The 19,264-nt window shown below is 45.2% G+C and overlaps 1 protein-coding gene across 7 annotated transcripts in view; it reads right to left on the reverse strand.

The window, feature by feature from the left end:
• Positions 1-19,264, reverse strand: part of PARP4 (poly(ADP-ribose) polymerase family member 4) — a 2,748,946-nt gene that overhangs the window by 2,239,446 nt on the left and 490,236 nt on the right. For all 7 annotated transcript variants that reach the window (XM_069639202.1, XM_069639198.1, XM_069639200.1 and 4 more), the window contains exon 11: positions 8,338-8,475. In XM_069639202.1, coding sequence (XP_069495303.1) covers positions 8,338-8,475 — 138 coding nt within the window. The remainder of the gene's footprint in view (positions 1-8,337; positions 8,476-19,264) is intronic.

The raw sequence follows: 19,264 nt of genomic DNA on the forward strand, positions 1-19,264 counted from the left end.
GAGACATCGTCAGCATCTACACCACCGGTGAAGCCCTGCCGGATCGTCTCACCACTTTTCTTCCACACGACGAGAGGAGATCTTCAGCGAAGTGCCTCCTTCCCTTGAGCTGGTGGGGTCAACCAGTTCACCCATTGCATCCTCGGGCCTGCCTTGGTCGACCCGACAGTGCCCCGCACTTGGAGACCGGATAGCCAGGCAGCTATCGACCGGGACCACGAACCTTTTAAACTTCGTTTGGCAGCACCGCGGCTGGTTTAATCCCTGGGTAGTGCAGCAAATCGAACCTTCCTCCACGACAAGAGCCTCTCTTCCACTTGTGGACCACTCAACCTGCAGGAACTACCAGGAACAACCACCGCCGTAGGAGCCACTTCTCCACGTTTAAGGTACATTGTTCCGCCAGGCCCCCTTTCTCCTTGGTAGCCCTAAAGGTGCTTGAAATCCTTTAACTACTTGTAGGGTCGGCCGCCCTCTCTCTTAACATTGTCTTTCGCCTTGCATCTACCTCTTCAAAAGTTTTCTACTAAAGACTTGACTGCAGCTACAAGAATATTTTTGCTCCTAAACTCTTGGTCCTGTACCACTGACTCTGGCTCAGGCCTATTGACTTTGGCTGATTTCTTAAATCTGCTCTCACTAGATTAGTTTTCAATGAGAAATGTGTTTATGCACCAAAATCTTCTAAACCCCTCTTCATTCCTACTATTTTAACTTGTGGAGTGCCATTTTGCTCAGTTTTCATTCACTTGTCTTTTGGTTAAAGTGTTACTGTGCATTACTTGTTCACAAAACTTCACGGAAGTGTTGCTAGGGGGTGTCTGACGATATTTCGACTTAACTTGTACTTTCCCTCCCTTTCGTTGAATTGTTAGAGTGCCATTTGTAGTTGGTTTTCACTGTGCCGTTTTGTTCAGTTTTCACTCTACCGCAAACTTGTCTACAATTGAATAGGGAGTTGTATATGCTTTTCTTTTGACTAAACTTAACTTACTTTATTAACTGTGATCTATGTGCTGACTTGGAAGTGTATAAAATAAATATATATGTAACGCTCACCTGGCTCCCACGGAGGCGCTGGTCTAGTCTGGGTTGCTGTGGCCTCTTCAAGCGTGATGCGCAGAACTCGGACCACCGATTGAACAGGACTCCCAAATCTTGCTTGTCTGGCCCGTAGGAATATCCTTCTGCAGATGAGAAAGGGGATTAACTGTCTGCAGAATAGTGTGCTTGCTCCCCCTTTTCCCCCTTCGTTCTTCTCTGACTTCCTCCAAAACCCCCGGTTTAAGCTCACCTTATGGTTTGGAAGGATGAACTCTCCATCCTGCTTCTGGTGCAGGGGCGCGCGTTCGTCCAGTTACTTCACTGGTTTTCAGAATGGCACTGGCAAATTCCACTTGACTTTTCTGAGCGATACACCGTAAGTATGAAGATTCAAAAGTTCAAATGTGCGCCTCTTTTTATGTTGTCTTCCTAACCTGTGATCTGTCCTTTATTTCAGGTGCAGAACGAAGGCGATGCGTTGAGGGGTTAAATTGCCGATGGTAAAATCAGGTGAGTTAGTGATGAGGGCGACTCCTCCAAATGTCTTTATAATTCTCCAGTAATGTCTTTTGTCCTTTCCCCATAGGGGCCGGCGTGCGGTACCTGCCAACGAAGCGGCGCCTACCCGAAATGTGGAATGGTTCACCAAGAAAAGGCGGTAAGTATTATGGCTGAAAATTCGGCTTTCCTCCTGTGTTCCCTCTGCTCACCTTTTGTCTCTTCTTCTCTCCCCTAGGTGCAGAGATGTGGCGACCGGTACTGACAGCCGCGATGGAGCCGGGAGATGTCTCGAGGACAGGTGAGTGAAGCGCGGCGCTGCAGCGAGCAACGCAATGCTTTTAAATGGAAGTCTTTCTTCAAGAATGCTGGCGTGAAGATTCCGGATGCAGGTAAGAAGTTTGAATAAGTTCTTGGATTTCACCTTTCTCTTCTCTTCTTTCCTTACATGTGTTGCAGGTTCGAGGCGGGCGTGGCTGGAGTCCAGGTGCAGGAGCAGACACGGTGAGCGTTCAGCTGCTGGGATGCAGAACAACGCGAAGCACGTGTGGCTGTCCGGGCGTGGCTTAAATAGCCTTGGAAGTCCTAGGTAAGTATTCTTCCACAGCCCCACCCAAGTAACAAAATAATCCCTTCAGTAAAATAGTCCCTCCTAAGCCTCATTTGGCTTGGGTCTTCATGCAGCATGGTCTGCATCAGGTGAGTATGCAGCATGGTCTGCATCAGGTAAGTGCACCAAACACTTTCCTTTATGAGCCTGGCGCCTATGGCGCCAGGACTGATGTCCAACATGCGCCTGGCGCCAAAGGCGCCAGGACAGAGTCCAAAGAGCCCCTATACGGTGCCGCTGGGCTTTTACCCGGGGGCATGATGCCTGCTCCCGGGGGTGCTGGGCCTGGCCTGGTGCTCCGGCGGTAGGCATCATGACATATATTCTCTTTTTAATACAAAACTTTGGTCAGTGTTTCCTTGCTCCATAGTACTGTACTACCTATTGTGTCAACCCTGAATTCTACTCATCTCCCTCTTGAGATAAGTCTGACTGCTCAGCCACAGCTACCAACTAAATCTTTGTAGTACAGACTGATACCAAAGGAGATTTATTGCTCTCCCCTGTAGTCCTAATCTGGGGTAGTGCTCCCTAAGGGAATTGCCCTGGATTCTGCCTAACAGCAACTCCCTCGATAGAGGCCTTAGCCGGGTGAATCAAGGCCTTCACCACCTTGGGCACGCTTGAGGCCTTCACCTTGGAGGGAGGATCACCGCCTCGCTCCCCCTCGGCTGAATCCTTCAAGATCAACCGGGGCCTCCCCAGAAGCTTACCCGAGTTCTCGGATTTTCTCTTCCCTGAGCCAGAGCGTTGGCTCGTGGTTGATGGCGTTGGTGAAAGTGTGCCCTGCCTGGCAGCCGAGGAGCCTGACCCTTCGGCGCTCCCGGTGCCCACGGACTCGCGGTGCTTTGCCTTCTGTTGGGCCTCCGTCGTCAGGGCGCCCTCACAGGACTTAGAAGACCGCTCAGACTTCTTCTTCTTCTCACCTGCAGGGCCCTTCTCCAGCCAGCTGGCGAGGCGGATCAGACGATCCCTCATAGTCCGTTCCGACAAGTTCTTGCAAAATGCACAGTCCTTTTCCACGTGTGTTTTGACTTCGTGAAGGCAGTAGAGACATCTCGAATGCTCATCCTCCTTGAAAACATTCTGTAATCCGCATCCAGGGCAGTTCCTGAACAGCTTGGATCCGGGTGGCCATCTTCCCTTGTCCCGGGCCATGACCACGAGGTAGGCCTCAGAACTTCTGGAATCCTCCAAGAAGCGCCCTTGAGGGGCGTAGAAAATTCCGAAACGGGTCCCCGTTGATTGGAAGTAGAAACGGTGGAGCTTGAGGCTCGATTGACTGAAAAAATTAGATTAAACTCTTTGAAAAAAACGCAAAACGCAGTAAAAGCTCGAGAGCTATAGCACGAGGACTCCCAACACTTTAACGTGCGGTAAAAATCTGAGGATGGCTGCCAGGGGAGGGGCTTAGGAAGAGGGCAGTCATTGGCTGGGGGCAGTATGACCCAGAGACCAGTGATTGCCAAGAAAGACAGATCAGAAACAAAACTTGATACTGATTTTTTCTTTACCGAGGATTCCCAGCCTGATGACGGGGAACATTCGTGAGCATGTGAATCCATGCCAGACCCCATGCTGGAGAAACTTTTTTACAAATGGAAATCACACTCCACTCAGTCAGCTTTGACAATTTATAAACCTGCTGCTAAATAGTATAGACTAGCGATAATGGAGGCCAATAAAAGTCAACACCAGGATTCAGAACGCTCACTCGGATACTAGGGAACATTTTAAGATCCTTAAGGAACAAGAATCTACAAATCATAAGAACTCAGGAATGATGGTAAGGGATGCTGCCTGGTTGGAAGAGATTCAGAATGCCATGCAGGATAAGCTCCAGAATATCAGGGCGGATATTGATGCTAAAAAAGACAACTCACCTGAAGTAGCCTGGAGGAGTCTTTATTAGGTGTCCTTCCATCCCACAAATTCAGTTTTACTGCCATCTCTACATTAGAACTAGCTTCTATTATCGAACACCTAAAGGTGACTAAATGCAAAAATGATCCCTGTGCGGCCATGATTATTAAAACGTGTCCATCCACACAGCTTGCAGCTATATACAAGTTTGTCAATCTCTCTTTTTTAGAGGGGGTTGTTCCGCAAGACCTGAAAAGTGCATGGGTCACGCCAATCCTCAAAAAGCCAGGACTCTCGGCTGATGTCCCAAACAATTAAAGGCCGATCAGAAATACCCCATTTCTCTTATCATTTTTAGATGAGGTGGCAAATAGGCAAACTGCAGAGCATATGAACAAATTCCCTATACTGAATGATCATCAATCAGGTTTCAGAGCAGAGTATGGAACTGAGACAGCTTTGTTGGAATTAAAATCTAGGTTAATGAATTGTATCAATAAGAACAAAGCCTCCATGCTGATGTTACTGGACCTGTCGGCAGCCTTCAACCTGGTGGACCATTCCATCATGGTCACCAGGTTGGGGGAGGTCGCAAACTTCTCATCAATGGCAGCCCTGTGGACTTCGTCATTTCTTAGCAACCAGGAAAGCAGATTATTCTTTAAGGAAGCTGAAGCTATGCCCATTGATATATGTTTTGGGGTGCCACAGGGTTTGTGTACCTCGCCTTGCTTATACAATATTTTCACAGCCCCTCTTTTTGCCATGTTAACATATGAGGGGGTGACATTTACACAATATGCTGACGATACGCAATGTGTCATCCACCTCTCTGGAAATCATGAAACAGATGAGGCACAGCTTAACAACATTTATGCCTTGATGGAGACCTGGATGGTCTACAATAGACTTGTGTTAAATAAGGAAAAAACTGAGCTTTTGATTGTAGGCTCGCCATCTATGATACAGAAACTGGGACCAGCATATGAATGCTTTCATGTAGGAGCTTCTAAAATAATCCCTCTTAAGAAAGTTAAGACATTGGGGGTCACCTTTGACCAGCATCTCAGTATGAAGTCTCTTGTAGGAAGTTTGGTATCGGCATGTAGCTACTATATCAAACTGCTAGCCCACCTTAGACCTCTCATCTCTCAGGTTAAAGCAGAGAATTGCGAGAGTAATTGTGGGAGCTAAAATTGATTACGGCTCCAGCCTGCTCGTGGGCATTAATAAATCTACGTGCAATGGGCTGCAGGTGACCCAGAACGGAGCAGTAAGAGTGGTTATGCTCCCTGTTGAGTCAAGAATCCAGTTCCGACTATTAGTAATAACCCAGAAATGTAGGCAGGGAAAAATGTCTACCTACTTACTGGCTCGTATATCTAATAAAACACATGGAAGATCGCTCAGATCCAGCAATCAGGATCTTCTGATGAACCCTAGGTGTAGGACCGCAAAGGCTTCAAAGGGAGCCTTTTACATTGCTGCGCCTAGGGCTTGGAATGATCACCCTCAGGAGTTCTGGAGCATTGAGTCTACTGATGTATTCAAAAGGAAATTGAAGATACTCTTGTTTGCCTAAGATGATCTGTTTCTGCTTACTATTCCTTTTCAATCTCCCATGTTTGAGTAACTTCTTCTGTGTCCTGTTACGCCCTTAAGCCTACAGGTCCATGGCCTGTGCAATATAAATGTATAAAAGTAAAGTAAATGGAGGTGGTGCCCTGGGGAAATTGATGGCGAGCCAAATCACTTGGTAAAAGTCTCCCACAAATCTAAATACAATATCAGAGAGGGCTTTGCTCCATGTGGTTGGAGCCTGAATCGTTCTAGGGACACACTCTGAAACAAAAAAAGCTCACAATTTAGAATTCTGTTAAACCCTAATCTCTTCAAAGCACAAAGCAGAATTAGTCTTCAATAATAGTGCCTGTAATGTTGAAGTGAGTAAAAGTTTAATCCCAAAAGAAATTCAAGTACAGTTAAGTGGCAATTGCAAGCCTAAAAAAGCCCTCTGCCCTATACCTAATTTAAGGTATCTTTAATTCTCTAGTAAGACAAATGTTCATAGAGTATTTTCGTTGTGCAGTGCCTAACTCTAGCAGCAGTAAAATATCAGGCAAAAGGTCACAAAAAAAAACAGCAGAGACCAAGCACGTAGAGTGTTTTCCACATTACAACAAAACAATAGAAAGGAAGGTCTTTCTTTATATAACTTGGAATGCAGAATTACTTAATTAGTAGTCATTGTGGTTAAGCACAACATGCCATGCGTAGCAAACAGCCAGTGAACATGTTCCACAATGCACCAGTTCTTTTAAATATACAATAAAACAGCAGGTATACAAACCAACTATTTAGGGATTTGACCACGTTCATACTTGCAGGGCTTCATCCCACTTATGGCCACAGAGACTGTACAAGATATCAGATGAAATGAAGGGTAAAGGTCCAGGCAAGAGCTTGTTCCTAAACAGCTAGGTCTTACATCCCTTTTTAAATTTGATGTGATTAGATTCAAGATGTTTGGATGTCAGAAGACAGTATCACAGTTTAAGTTCAGCTGGCCATAGGTATGGCCTGTGCATATGGTCACTCACTGTAATGGAACCTGACATTTTCAAGATCTCAGTAGCCACATGTGTAACATTAGCTTGGTGTTAGATTTCTGGCCTCTCCCAAAAACAGCATGCAAGACTAGACGGTGTACCCCGGTTTGGGAAGATGCTTATAAAGAATAAAGTGACACAATTGTATGGAAAAATGTGGCCTTAAGGTAGGAATTATCATCTGTCATGTTGGTCTGTTCCAGATCTGAGTCCAGGTCGCCCACCAGTGTTGCTGAGGAGGGTGAGTCCAAGTGTGGTTGAGCCATCTGCCTTTCAGGACACAGCCTGAATCTAGGAAAGTAAAGTGCTACATTTGTTGGCATAGTAGACTGAGGCTGACACACTGACATTACTTGAGACTGTCAACAGAACTTGTGCCGATGCTAGTAGCAAAGCCACAGGTCCCATAAGCACCACAGAGCTGACATGCTAAATAATGTCTGTACAATAAACTCTGAGGATACCAGCTTTCATAATCCCAGGAGCTGTGATTGATACTCATTGATTTTCAGGTCTGCAGTGGGGACATGTGGGGTCAGAACATTCAGCACAGAATCTGGCTACCGGAAAAACTGGACGAGTGCAGTATCTTTAAACACAGGGCAAGGACTATGGAGCCAAAGGGGCAGTGCTATACCAGAAAACGTGACCACAGAAGAGGGGCAATATCTCCTTCTTGGTACAGCACAGCAGCTTTGCCAGAAGACCTTGCTTGAGATGGGTAATCTTGATCAAGAAGTGCAAAGTTGTATGATTCAGTGAGTAGAAAATACAAAATCAATGAAATTCATGGGGCAGACAGTTGATCCATCCATTGTCAGATATGCCAAAGAATTTACAAAAGGGCCAATTATTTGACCAGTTTTAGCTGAGGCAACCAGAAACCAAGGAGCTAATTTGCTCTGTTCGAGGTGCTCATATTAGATCTCATCACTCACAAACACAAGATGTACCCACACCATGAAGCTATGCCCTCATTGATAGGGTACATATGCCAATCCCATGCAGCGGCTCACCCCCAAGTAATCCTCAAGGGACCATTTAGGCCTTTGACAATTGCTCAGAGTGTTTAGTGGTAATGACCTCCAATTACCAGTGTCTCTTAAACACAAATACTACTTAGGGACTACTTCTCATATCCAGGACATTCAAAAGTATATTGAAGAGGGATTGAAAAGAAAATAAGATGCGAAGCGCATAGACAGGCTAGAGGACATCTGGCTCCAGGCACTGGAGGGAAAGATAGTTCAGTGTGGGTGAGCACCAGAAAACTTTGACATGAAAGCTTCACTTGAATTCATTTACCATTGGCAGAGTCGGCAGTCAGGAACAAAACAAGGAATTTAGCAGCCAATGGGGACGAGCACTGTGGAAACACATGTGCTGAGCAATAAACACCAGACAGTGAATAGAGGAAGAAATAAATGGTGCAAAGCACCAGTAGCCCATAGAGGGCAGAGCCTCTAGCTGTGCACAAGTGGTTTGCTCCCTTTCTGAAAGCGTTGTTTTGCTTGCCATGTAAAGCTTCCAGTCCTATGAAAGGAGATCCAGTGAGTTTTGGAGAGGATTAGCAGATGTAGAAAGAGCATACAAACGAGTACCCATAACCCATTTGGAAAATAATACACATTTGTATTCAGTTATCAAGTCGACTGGGAGAAATTACATTCAGTGCGTGCATTCTATAAAAGTAGTGTACTCTTTTCTTCTTACCTTGACAGAATTCCTACATAATGGCAGGCAGCAGAAGCATGCAACAAGGACGTTACGTTGACAAGATTGCTCTCAAATTCCACTGCTTCGTTGATCCGTCCAACTCGATATATGTTTAAAATTGACAATGGATTATCACTGGAAAAAATATTCACAGAAACATGTCAGCTAATAGACATTAAGGAGAGTCCTTGCTGGCTATCTTTCTAGTTTTAAAACATGCCCATCAGTTCCCAGAGAGCCTGCTGGAAGATGTAAAACCCCATGAAACCATGAGGCCTGCATTTATATTTTTTGACGGTGACCACTATGTGAATTTGTTTAAGAAATCTGCAGTTCTGGCAAACAGCGGTTATGTTAACTCAAAGTGTTTGATGGGCTAGGATAAAGACGTTAACTTAAACTCTCCAAGAAGCAAGTAGTCTTTCCAGGCTCCTCAGTACACAAAAATACACATTCATTCTGTTTGAGCCAGGGATGAGTCATGCTGCTGTTCATTTCCATAGAAACTCCCTGTTATCTGGTTCTGCCCAATCCCTTATAATCCTGTTTCTAGTATTGAAGTGACCCTGCTGTCTACGAGTAAATGGCAATGTTCCAGATTCTCTTAAAACTAGAATCATCTCCCTTGCTTGAGCATTATCAGATGTGGCTCCATGTCAAGAATACAAGGATATTGTTTTGATAGGGGATACTTTAATAGATAACTAATGCAATATAAATAATATATCTAAAAAATGCAACAGCATTCTCTGTTGCATTGACATTACGCATTTGACACCTCACCAGCCACCTGGCACTTGGGCAAATAAACAACACCATGTTTTGTTTTATATAACATTTAATTAAGACCTTCGTTGTATGAATACTTCGAGTTCTAAAAAATAAAAACAATGCAAAAAATGTTTTTAAAACACAATACCCTTCTCTGCCCCACTGTGGTGGAGATTGGTGTGCTCGGGATAGGGCACTGGGGCAAATAAGAAGAGCCATGTATCCAAACTAAACGTACAAGGAGACCCCAAAGCGCGCTCAACTCCTTACCTGAATTGGTGACAGTACAAGGGGTTAATCTGCTCACCTGTAGCTGGTTATCCTTATAAGAGTAGGTGAACTAGTAGTGCACATCATGTTCCTGCAGTCAGAAGGGGCATAACGGAAGTGGGTGGAGAGAGCGTGTGTGGTGAAAGCGGGGGTGCTTGAGCCGCGCTTTCAGCATTGAGGGATTGGGCTTGGCTGGGTCTGGCCAGCCTGCTTGGGACAGATAGGCTTATTATGGGGTGGGAGCTCACGAAACAGAATGCCAAGCATGGGGAATACAGAAATGACAGTGGAATAAGAACCCCGTAGGGGTGGGGTTATGTCAGAGCAGCGCATGCTCCCTGGGCCGCACCCCCGCACGCCTCTAAATTTAAAGGGAAAGAAGGTTAAGAGAGACAATGGCTCCCCTATTGTCTACCTTGGTGAGAATGTTAAGTCCCAAGAACTGCATGAATCCCAAAAAAAGCTACAAAATGCAAACATAGCTGTTTGAAAAACCCTCTAAGTGCAACACATTTCCTACCACTGAAATCCACCTAAATCGTCAGATTCACTAAGCCGGTCATCCATCCAAGGGCATAACAATGCCCACCCCTGAAATCTGTCTGAGTGCCTCATATTTCCTACCCCATGAAATTCATCTAACTGCGTCACCTGTGGCAGTCGTGATCTTTGTCCTCCCCACCCCCCCTTGTTGGCTTTCTGTGTTTTACCTTGGCACCTCAGCTGTCATGATTCCTAAGCTTCTCTTGAATTCGTTAAACTGTCTGATTTATTAGTGCAAGCCATATTTCTAGCTAGGTGATGTGTTCACTGACCTATGGGGAATCTGTAGTGTAAAGGAGCAGCAGGGGCTCTCAAGCAGTCACCCAGATTACCAGCAGAGAGACACTCGGGCCCCAACAAAATCCCTGCCACAAGAACGGAAGACTCAACCATAGGGCAAGGTTTACTGTCTTTATTATCCAACAAAAATGACAAGGCTCGCGCTAGACAATAAACAAATTCTCCAGAGCTCTCGTCTTCTCAACGTGTGTCACCCCGTTTTAACCAGGAGTGATGTCACAAAAGCAAGTTCCGTCCCCGAAACCAGTGGTGCGGATTGGTCAGTTTAGGCAGAAAAACTATAAATCTATAGGGGTTAGTTCACCTATTGGGTAGCCATATTTGCTGGCTGCTATTGCGACCACCTCTACCTACAACAAATACAAAGTTGCAGGAACGTGTAGAAAATATTGGGTCCTGCAGCATAATAAGCCTCAACGTGAAAGGTGATTCTGGATTGGGCAGAATGTGTCCTCCCAGCCTTGGGATCCTGGACAATTACCAGATTGGGTGTACCTTTTCAAGGCGATGGGAATGAGCACAGAGGTGCTGTGTGTTCCCTAATGTTGCCATGCCTGATCACCTAAGCTTGAGAGAGTACATTCAATCTTTCCACCTCTGGTTCGATGGGTATTTCTCCTCTCCATCTTTCTTCAGTGAATAGGCATTGTCTTGCTCTTCCAGGTCACTTGGGACCAGGAAATGGAGCTTTTGTGTTTGTAATTATGAGGATTTTAGACTATATTTCTTGCAAGTGGCTTATTGTCTTGGTAACTGGAAACTTTCCATCTCTGCTCGTCCTTGGCGGCCGTGCACTGTGTCTGTGCTGAAAGCTCTGTCTGCCTGCCTTTAGCCGCATCAAGCTGTCAGCCCGTCCATGTATTCGAAATTGTCTCCCCTTCCTCATTTACTTCAGTCCGCCTATAGCTTCCATGTTGGTCCTTACGGCTTTTCAATGTACGTTGCAATCAATTATGTGCAAGGTGGGTATACGTATTCTTGGCATCTTGTGGTTTTCGGCTTTGGCAAAAGATATAGATATATGTATATGCGTGTGTCAGTCGTCTACCTATGTGAGTCATAAGCATTTGTTTTGTGTCTATTTGCAATAAACTAATGCAGTTCATGTAACTTTGTGCATGGATGCCTATGTACTTTATGACTATGTTCACCTACGTCACGATGTCAGTGATGACGTCATTAACTTTTCGATTCACAGTCAGTCGACTTGTTCGACTGATGACAACTCCACCTCCTCCATACTGTCAATCAAGTATGGTTTGAATGGCTGTCTGAGAGAGTAATGTTTCTCACATCTGCGATACATCGCTTATGGCGATGAAGGGGCCTAAGAATTATGTGCATCTGTCACTTCTCTGTCTCTGGGCTGAGAGTCGTGTGGGAGTCACTAGAGCCACACTCGGACCTCTGTCTTCAAAACCCCCTCTGGTCGACAAGCAGACAACACTACCTAAACAACTCTCTATTCACGTACAACTTCGGGAGCCAAATATTTGTTATTCCTCCGAGATGTCCATGATACTTTGCATGGTCATCTGGGCTCCACGGCAGGTAACTGCAGTTTCCACTGGGGTTGCACCAGACCTATTTTCCGCAATAGTCAAGTTTGTTGAAGGGAAACTCGAACACTGTTATTGCCGGGAACAGAGGACACTTGTGATTTCAGTGCATTATGTGTCTTTGTCTACTCGTCTTCCTCGGTCTATAAGTCTAATACTACTTTTATCCCTGTAGTCTTCTCAGTGGTCTTTCAACATTGTAATATTGCTATTCTGATGACACAGAAGGTGAATAATACTAATATTAATGCTGCCACCAGTACTTTTAGTCCGGTGGCCATCCACACATTTTTTCAGGAGAAGATGTATGATAACCAGCCTTCGTCTTTTCCTACCGTGTTTGTTTCTGTCTCCATTTTGGCATGCAGCTTTGATAGTCGAGTAATGGCCTCCGTCAGGGTCCCGTTTTCTTCATCATGGGCAGGTGTGAATGTGCAGCAAGAAGGCCCGATTTTGGTGCATACGTCCCCCTCCATTGCCGGGAGGAGGTCTAGAACGTATCGATTCTGGAGGGCCATTAACCTCACTGCCCTCAGTTCTTCCTTGATAGGGTTTAACTTCTTGATGGTCAAATTTATCACCTGCATCAGCTCCCAACAGGTGATCTGGAGCCACTTGGCATTTACATTTGCTTGTACTGCTGGAACGATGGATGCAAAGAACATTTCAGCCCTGCTGAACAGCCCGTGTTCTGGTGGTATCGCGTCCAATGCCCCTTCCATTATTGATGATGCATAGTTCCTCGTCTTTACTCTGGTCAGTTCTGCAGATCTGTTTTTCCTTTGGTGAGTATCCATTTTGGGGAACCCGTCTTTCCGCGTTACTATTAATGCAGTTGTGTTTAGCTGCACGAGGGAACATATCCCTCCCCAATTAGGTGGCAGTTGCATGTAAGCCTTCAACCCGCCGGCCCAGTAGTGGTCCATAAACACTGCGGTACCAACCTACATGCCTGGCATTTTGGAAGTCTCTCTACACCCCTTGCTCTCTCCAACCTTTACTGGACCATCATTCTGGAAACATAATGAAGCACCCTCAAGTGCTCTATAAAGCTACGAAATTCCATACCTTCCCCACCCATACCCTAGGATGGGCATAGGGCCTACTTCGTTTTCCATCCATGTGAGCAGCTTCCTGCTTGCTTCCCATTCCTTGAGGCAATTGCCATTTTCCCTTTGCACTATTTCTATTGGAATTGTTAGGAATGCCTGTGCTTTGCTCCCAACTACTCATTCTTTCCACCCATCTACTGTGTAGATTTGTCCATATACTAATAGCTTTGGCCTTTCCCAGCAGCCTGGAATTTCTCATATCTCCCTCTGTCCTTCCTTGGGGCATTGTAATTCTCTTTGTGTCACTATCTTTGCGTGGACCATCAGTGCTGTATTCTCTTGTCTTGTCCGTACTCCAACAGTCATCCATCATTTTATGAGTCTTGATGTAGCTGTCTTCATATGGAAACGTTTTTTGAGACAGCCATCTTTTTTTAATGAAATCATTTTTATTGTTTTCATCCAAAGAAAATAAAAAATAAAGAAAACTGCCATTGCTTGACATAACAGCACAAGAGAGCCAAGTGAAAATAAAATTGTGATGCATATTCCAGAGTTTCGGGTCAACATATCAATCCCCCAATGTCTGACAACTGTACCCCTTCCCCCAACCCCCACTAACCAGCCCCCCTCCTCCCATTTACCCTACACTTTCAAAAACTTTGCAGGACATGCCCTCACATTATAGACCCTTCTCTCCATGGCCATGCGTCGGTCCATCTCAGTGGACCAACAAGTCATCCAAGGCCGATCCAGTAACCCCCATGAGGAGGCAATCACTTTCTTGATTAGTCCCAAGGCAACCACCAGAAAGGTCCTCTCATGCTTAGTGGGGCCACACACCCCTGGGCCCACCCAGCCCCTATATCCAGAGAAGCACACATTTCGGTTCTCCAGGGACCACCACGTTCATTATATTAGACAGCTTACTTATACACTTCTGCAAAACAAGGGGGGGTTCTGGGAATCTCTCTACCAGCACAAACACAGCCCAATGGCCTGTTCTTGGGTGAATAACCCCTGGAGAGACTGTACCAAGTCTTTAGCTCACTGTCCCTTGCACAGAGAAGAAATGTCCCTGTATATCAGTCTTTGCCCTGCCCAGGGGCAGTCCAGCACCAAAACACTAGGCAATTTTCCTCTGAACAAGAGTACCAACAGCAACCCCATACACGTGTTTTCAGCCTTGTTGGGCATCATCATCACTTATACACTTCCCCCCACAACGCTTGAAGCCGAGGACAGTCCCACAAGGTGTGGTAGAATGTACCCCCAGCCACTCCACACCGTAAGCAGTGGTCATTGTCCACCCATCCCCACCCACACAATTTTGTGCAGTAGTAGTAGAGCCTGTGAATAATCTTGTACTGTATAAGGTGAAGCCCAGCTGATATGCCAAACTCTTGTGGGAACATCAACGCCTCCACCCATTCCTCAGATTCCATGGGGCCTACATCTCTTTCCCATCTGTCCCTCAGGCGGGTCAGTTCCTGGGCCCCAAAAGCAGATATTACTTGGTATAGCATGGACGTGACCTTTGTCTCACTTCTGGCTTGCAGTAAATTTGCCTCCAGCTGGGAGCTCTGTGTGATGTCACTCTGAACAGGAACTGTGATCTTACTGCATGGGAGAATTGTGTGTATCCAAAGAATCCCCCGTCCCTCAGGTAGGGCGAACCTATCCTGTAGAGACTCCAAGGGTAGGAGAGCATCCCCCTGTATCACATTCCCCCCAAGCGCCCAATCCCATAACTCTCCCAGTTCCTAAAATGGCCTATATTTAAGGAGCCTCGGAAGGTGCGAGTTACCTCATAGAGGTTGGCTTAGCATTGGCCTCCCATCCCACCCAATGTGTGTGTGCCTGAACCCAGATCCGCTGCACATGCTGGGTCATGAGCAGAAGTCCCACCCATCCCCCTTTCCCTCTATAAAGTACCTGCACCGGGACCCTGCCCTCCTATCCAGCCCATCTCTGATGCGATATGAGGCAGCCTAGAATCACTGTGAAGCCAGTCGTCAGCCACTCCCAGCTGTGATGCACAGTAGTACTGTTGTAGGAAGGGTACGCCAATCCTTCCTCCCAGACGACCGCTGGAGGATCTAAGGGCCATTCGTGCCTGCTGGCGCCCCCGCAGAAGCTCCATCAGGGACCACTCTATCTCATCAAACACACTCCTGGGGACCAGTAGTGGGGAATTCTGCAATACATAAAGACACTTGAGTAGGGATATCATTTAAAACAGGGCTGATCTGCTCATCACACTCAGTGGGAGGGATTGCCAATGTGTGACATCCGACTTAAATGTAGCCATTAACGTTTGCAGATTGAGATCGCGAAATTTCAAGAGGTGTTCACCCAGTTAGATTCCCAGATACCGGAAGCTTGTTAGTGACACCTAATATGGGCGCTACTGTGGGATCGCTGCAGCCCAACCTTGTACAGGAAAGAAGACCAATTTCTGCCAATTGTCAGTCACTCAGTATCTTCATCACTGCATAACAGGACACCTGCGGTTGCCCATATAAATTAACAGGTCGTCCGCATATAAAGATATTCTCTCTTGAACACCTCAGGACCACCAAAAGGCCTCCCATTCTGTGGTTGCTCTGAGCTGCTTCCACTGCTACAGTGAAGAGCAGCAGGGAAAGGGGACAACCCTGCCTTTTACCCTGCCTGAGGGAGAATGTCCTGGTGCGAAACCCATTGAGCCACACTTCAGCCACTGGTGATTGGTAAAGCAAACACATCCATCCCAGAAAGTTACCCCCGAATCCCATATTTTCCATTGTTCCCCATAAAGCCTCCCAGGATACTGAATCAAATGCCTTTTCAAAATATCCCAACAACAAAGCCAGTGGTCCCGGGATTTTGCCAGCCTTCCCCAACGCTAAATGTACAGTACGAAGGTTCATGCAGGTAGACTTGGATGACATAAAGCTGCACGGGTCCGGGTGAATTAAGTACCATATAAGCCCCAGGACGTGGTTCGCCAGGACTCTTGCTAAGATTTTTGCTTCTCCATTGATAAGCAAGATTGGTCTGTAGGATGTGCAACATACCGGGGGCTTACACGGTTTGGGAAGGACCACAATAGACGCCTTCCTAAAATCCTCGGGCAGCGAACCATCCTGCCTGCTGTGCAGGAATAGCTGGTGAAGTGACCAAACCACTGCACATCATAGTTTCTTCCAGACCTCCACCGGGAAGATGTTCGGTCCTGGGGACTTCCCAAACTGTAGGTCCTGGGGACCTCCCAAACTGCAGGTGGAAGATGACTGCTGCTACCTCTTCTTCCAAAATATCTGCTTCCAACCCCTCTCGTTGCAGAGCTGTCAATTGTGATACACCCACCGGCCCGACACCCAGCGAATGCATGCACAATGCCCTCACCCTATGTCAAGGCCTCCCCCATACCCTCTGCAACATTCTTACATACCCACTGCCCCTTTCTCTATGCTCCAGCCACACAAGTATCTTCCCCGCCTTGTCCCTCACTTCATGGATCTGGCTACACTTGAGCCGTATGCCTCCTTCGCATTATCCAATGCCACATTTCAGTGTTTCCAGGGCTGTCCGCAGCCTTCAAGGATCCCAAGACGACCAGATCCACCTCTGCCCTCCGAGGCCGCCTCGGCCAACACATGTTTCCGCAGAGCCGTAACCCATGAGCTTACTTCGCCCCTGAGTGCCGCTTTGTACTCTTCCCTGATCGTAAGAGGGCTATTCACCGATCCCTCGTTCACCGTGAAGTATTCCTGAGTGGTGTTGATCAATGCCTCAGTGAACTCAGGGAAAGACAGATATTACAAGTTCAACTGCCAAGTAGGTACAGGCATCTCCTGTCCACTCTTTTTGTTTGTAAGTACATTTTTTATTGCCATTTGCCAAGTGACACAACATTGTTAACTCTGTCCCCCCCTCCAATGCCCCCTCCCACCTTTCCCTGTCCCAACTATAACCCATTACACTCCCACCCTATTTCCTCACCACGGCTCGCCCCATCTCCCTTCCTTGATCCACTATGAACCTCTTTGAACCCTATCCTTCTTCCCTGCCCCTTTGTCTTTCTTGCAGCTCTCAATTGTAGTCCAGATTCAACAACGTCCCCAGTCCTTGGCTTCAACAGTCCCGGCCCCTTTCTGCTCTTCACGATTTCTACAATAAAATCACCCCCAAAAGTTCATTTTTTCTCAGGCACCATGCTCCTGTCGAGTCTCACTGAAGAAACTTTAGAATCAAGTCCCATTCTAAGAGGAACCGTTGGTGATCCCCTGGATGGAATAGGTAACCCACTCTAAAGCTACGAAATTCCATACCTTCCCCTCCCATTCATGTTCGTTGGAAGGTTCCTTCTTTTTCCATTTCTGGGCAAACACCAACGCTCCCGCCATCATCAGGATGACATACGCATTTCTTTGTGATTTTGTTGGTAGTTCTTATAGGATGGCTTCCCTCTGAGAGCCCCTCTGTTGTACCCCAAAGATCTCTTCCAAGAGGAATCAACGTATGGGCACTCCAACCAAATGTGGTCCCATTATCTTTCTTTAAGAAAACACTTATATATAATGTGCTTCTGGCAAGAAACAGTATCGTCACACCAACAAGATTACTTCTTAGATAGTATTTATTTTTTGCATTAGTATCATGCACTTTCCTTCTTCATACATTAGTTCGCATATTCATATTTGTTTCCTCTTTTTTCCATTAATGTCACGCACTTTCCTTCTTCATGCATTAGTTCGCATCCTAGAATATTTTTTCTCTCAACACGTGTTTCCCCACGTCTTATGCACGTGGTTCATCAGGAGAGATGCTATGTAGAAAAGGAAATTTACGAAAAGAAGAGAAAAATAATTATTTTTTAGTTATATTGTTCATATTTTGATGGTGGTGAGATGCGGTGAGCAACTATGATTACATTGCTTGTAAGTTGTACCCACCTACATTTCTTAGTCATCTAGTCATATTTCTAATTTATTATTCCTTTTTCATTTTTATCTCTTTCATTTATTATATGGGTATATTTCAGCTAGTTTCTGTAAGTAACAAAGAGAAAGGATAAATTAGGAAACCTTCTTTGAAATAGTGGAAATCATTACAAAATTGGAGTCACCATTAATCTCTCCATTGTATCCCAAGCCATATACTTTCTAGCTTAGGGTACCTTTAAAGCCCAGAGTGTAATCCTCACTTTCCTTATTTTTTAAAAAAAGAAATAAGTTACCTTTTTTGATCATCTCAGTGCGATTGCCTCCAGTCTGCCAGGATCCGCGCTCTCTCTCTGTGTGATTCTTTTACTTTTATACAGGCCGCGATCGCGTGGCGTATGATGTCATTGCGTCACATTACGCGATGACATCACACATCATGCTACAACGTCCGGCGCCCATTTTGGTTTTACAATTTTGTCGATATTTTACAGACATTCGTTTTTTTAACAAAGAATTTTCTTATTTCTTTTAGATAATTTTAAATTACTGCGTAACGGGTTAAAGTGTGCCCTTCCTTTGGGACCTTATTTGTATAGTACCAAATTGGTGCAATAAAGTAACGGATAAGGAACAAAGAAAAGTATCAGAAGGGAAGGACAGATCGAGCAGTCTAAATAAGAAAAACCTTTTCACAATACATTCTATAATTTTACCATCAAGAAAGTAAATAAATCTTTGTACTCATCATCAAAAGATTTCAACATAAAGCATTATAGTAGTATACTGAAACATGATAATAGTCAAGAAGGAACAAATCCATCACAAAATCAAATCATCAACAAGGGACATTAAACACAAGAGGCATGAGATCGGAATAAGCGAAAGTACATGAACCAATTCACCAAAAACAAGAGAGGAAAAAGAGGAGGAACACAAAAACAAAGGAGGCGGACAAGGAGGAATGCAAACCAGATCACAAGACAAAAAGATCAAGTGAATCTAGTAATGAATTTAACTGGACAGGAAGTGGACAAAACAATATGTACAGTGTTAAATAAAGGATTAAATTATAGTCCATCAAACAAAGCGGATTACTTTCACACGCAAGTGGATCTGTTCAAATTTTGTAGAAAATTGAAAATGAAAGAATATTTTGCTGAAGTAATGAATAAAAAAGAAAAAATGTAGAAGAAATTTCACCTCTTACAGTTGAAATTGTCGAAGGAACACTGAATATTATGAATCTTACTGAGGAAAATTACACTACTGAAATGTTTTTGGAAGAACAGAATATTAATCCTTTTCAAACAGAAGAATCAAACCTAAAATTGAAATCAAAATTCATTCCCAAACTGGCAGAAAATAATGTGATAGATGTTTTTCAAAAAATGGTGAGTGAGGATTTGAGACAAAATTATCTCAAAAATAAACCAACGAAATTCAAACACAATCATTCACATGAAGAATCTAAAGCTATTGACGCTCTTGTCAAAAACAA

The sequence above is a fragment of the Ambystoma mexicanum genome, chromosome 7q, assembly GCF_040938575.1.
Source record: "Ambystoma mexicanum isolate Mex_15411 chromosome 7q, UKY_AmexF1_1, whole genome shotgun sequence".
Taxonomy (NCBI): domain Eukaryota; kingdom Metazoa; phylum Chordata; class Amphibia; order Caudata; family Ambystomatidae; genus Ambystoma; species Ambystoma mexicanum.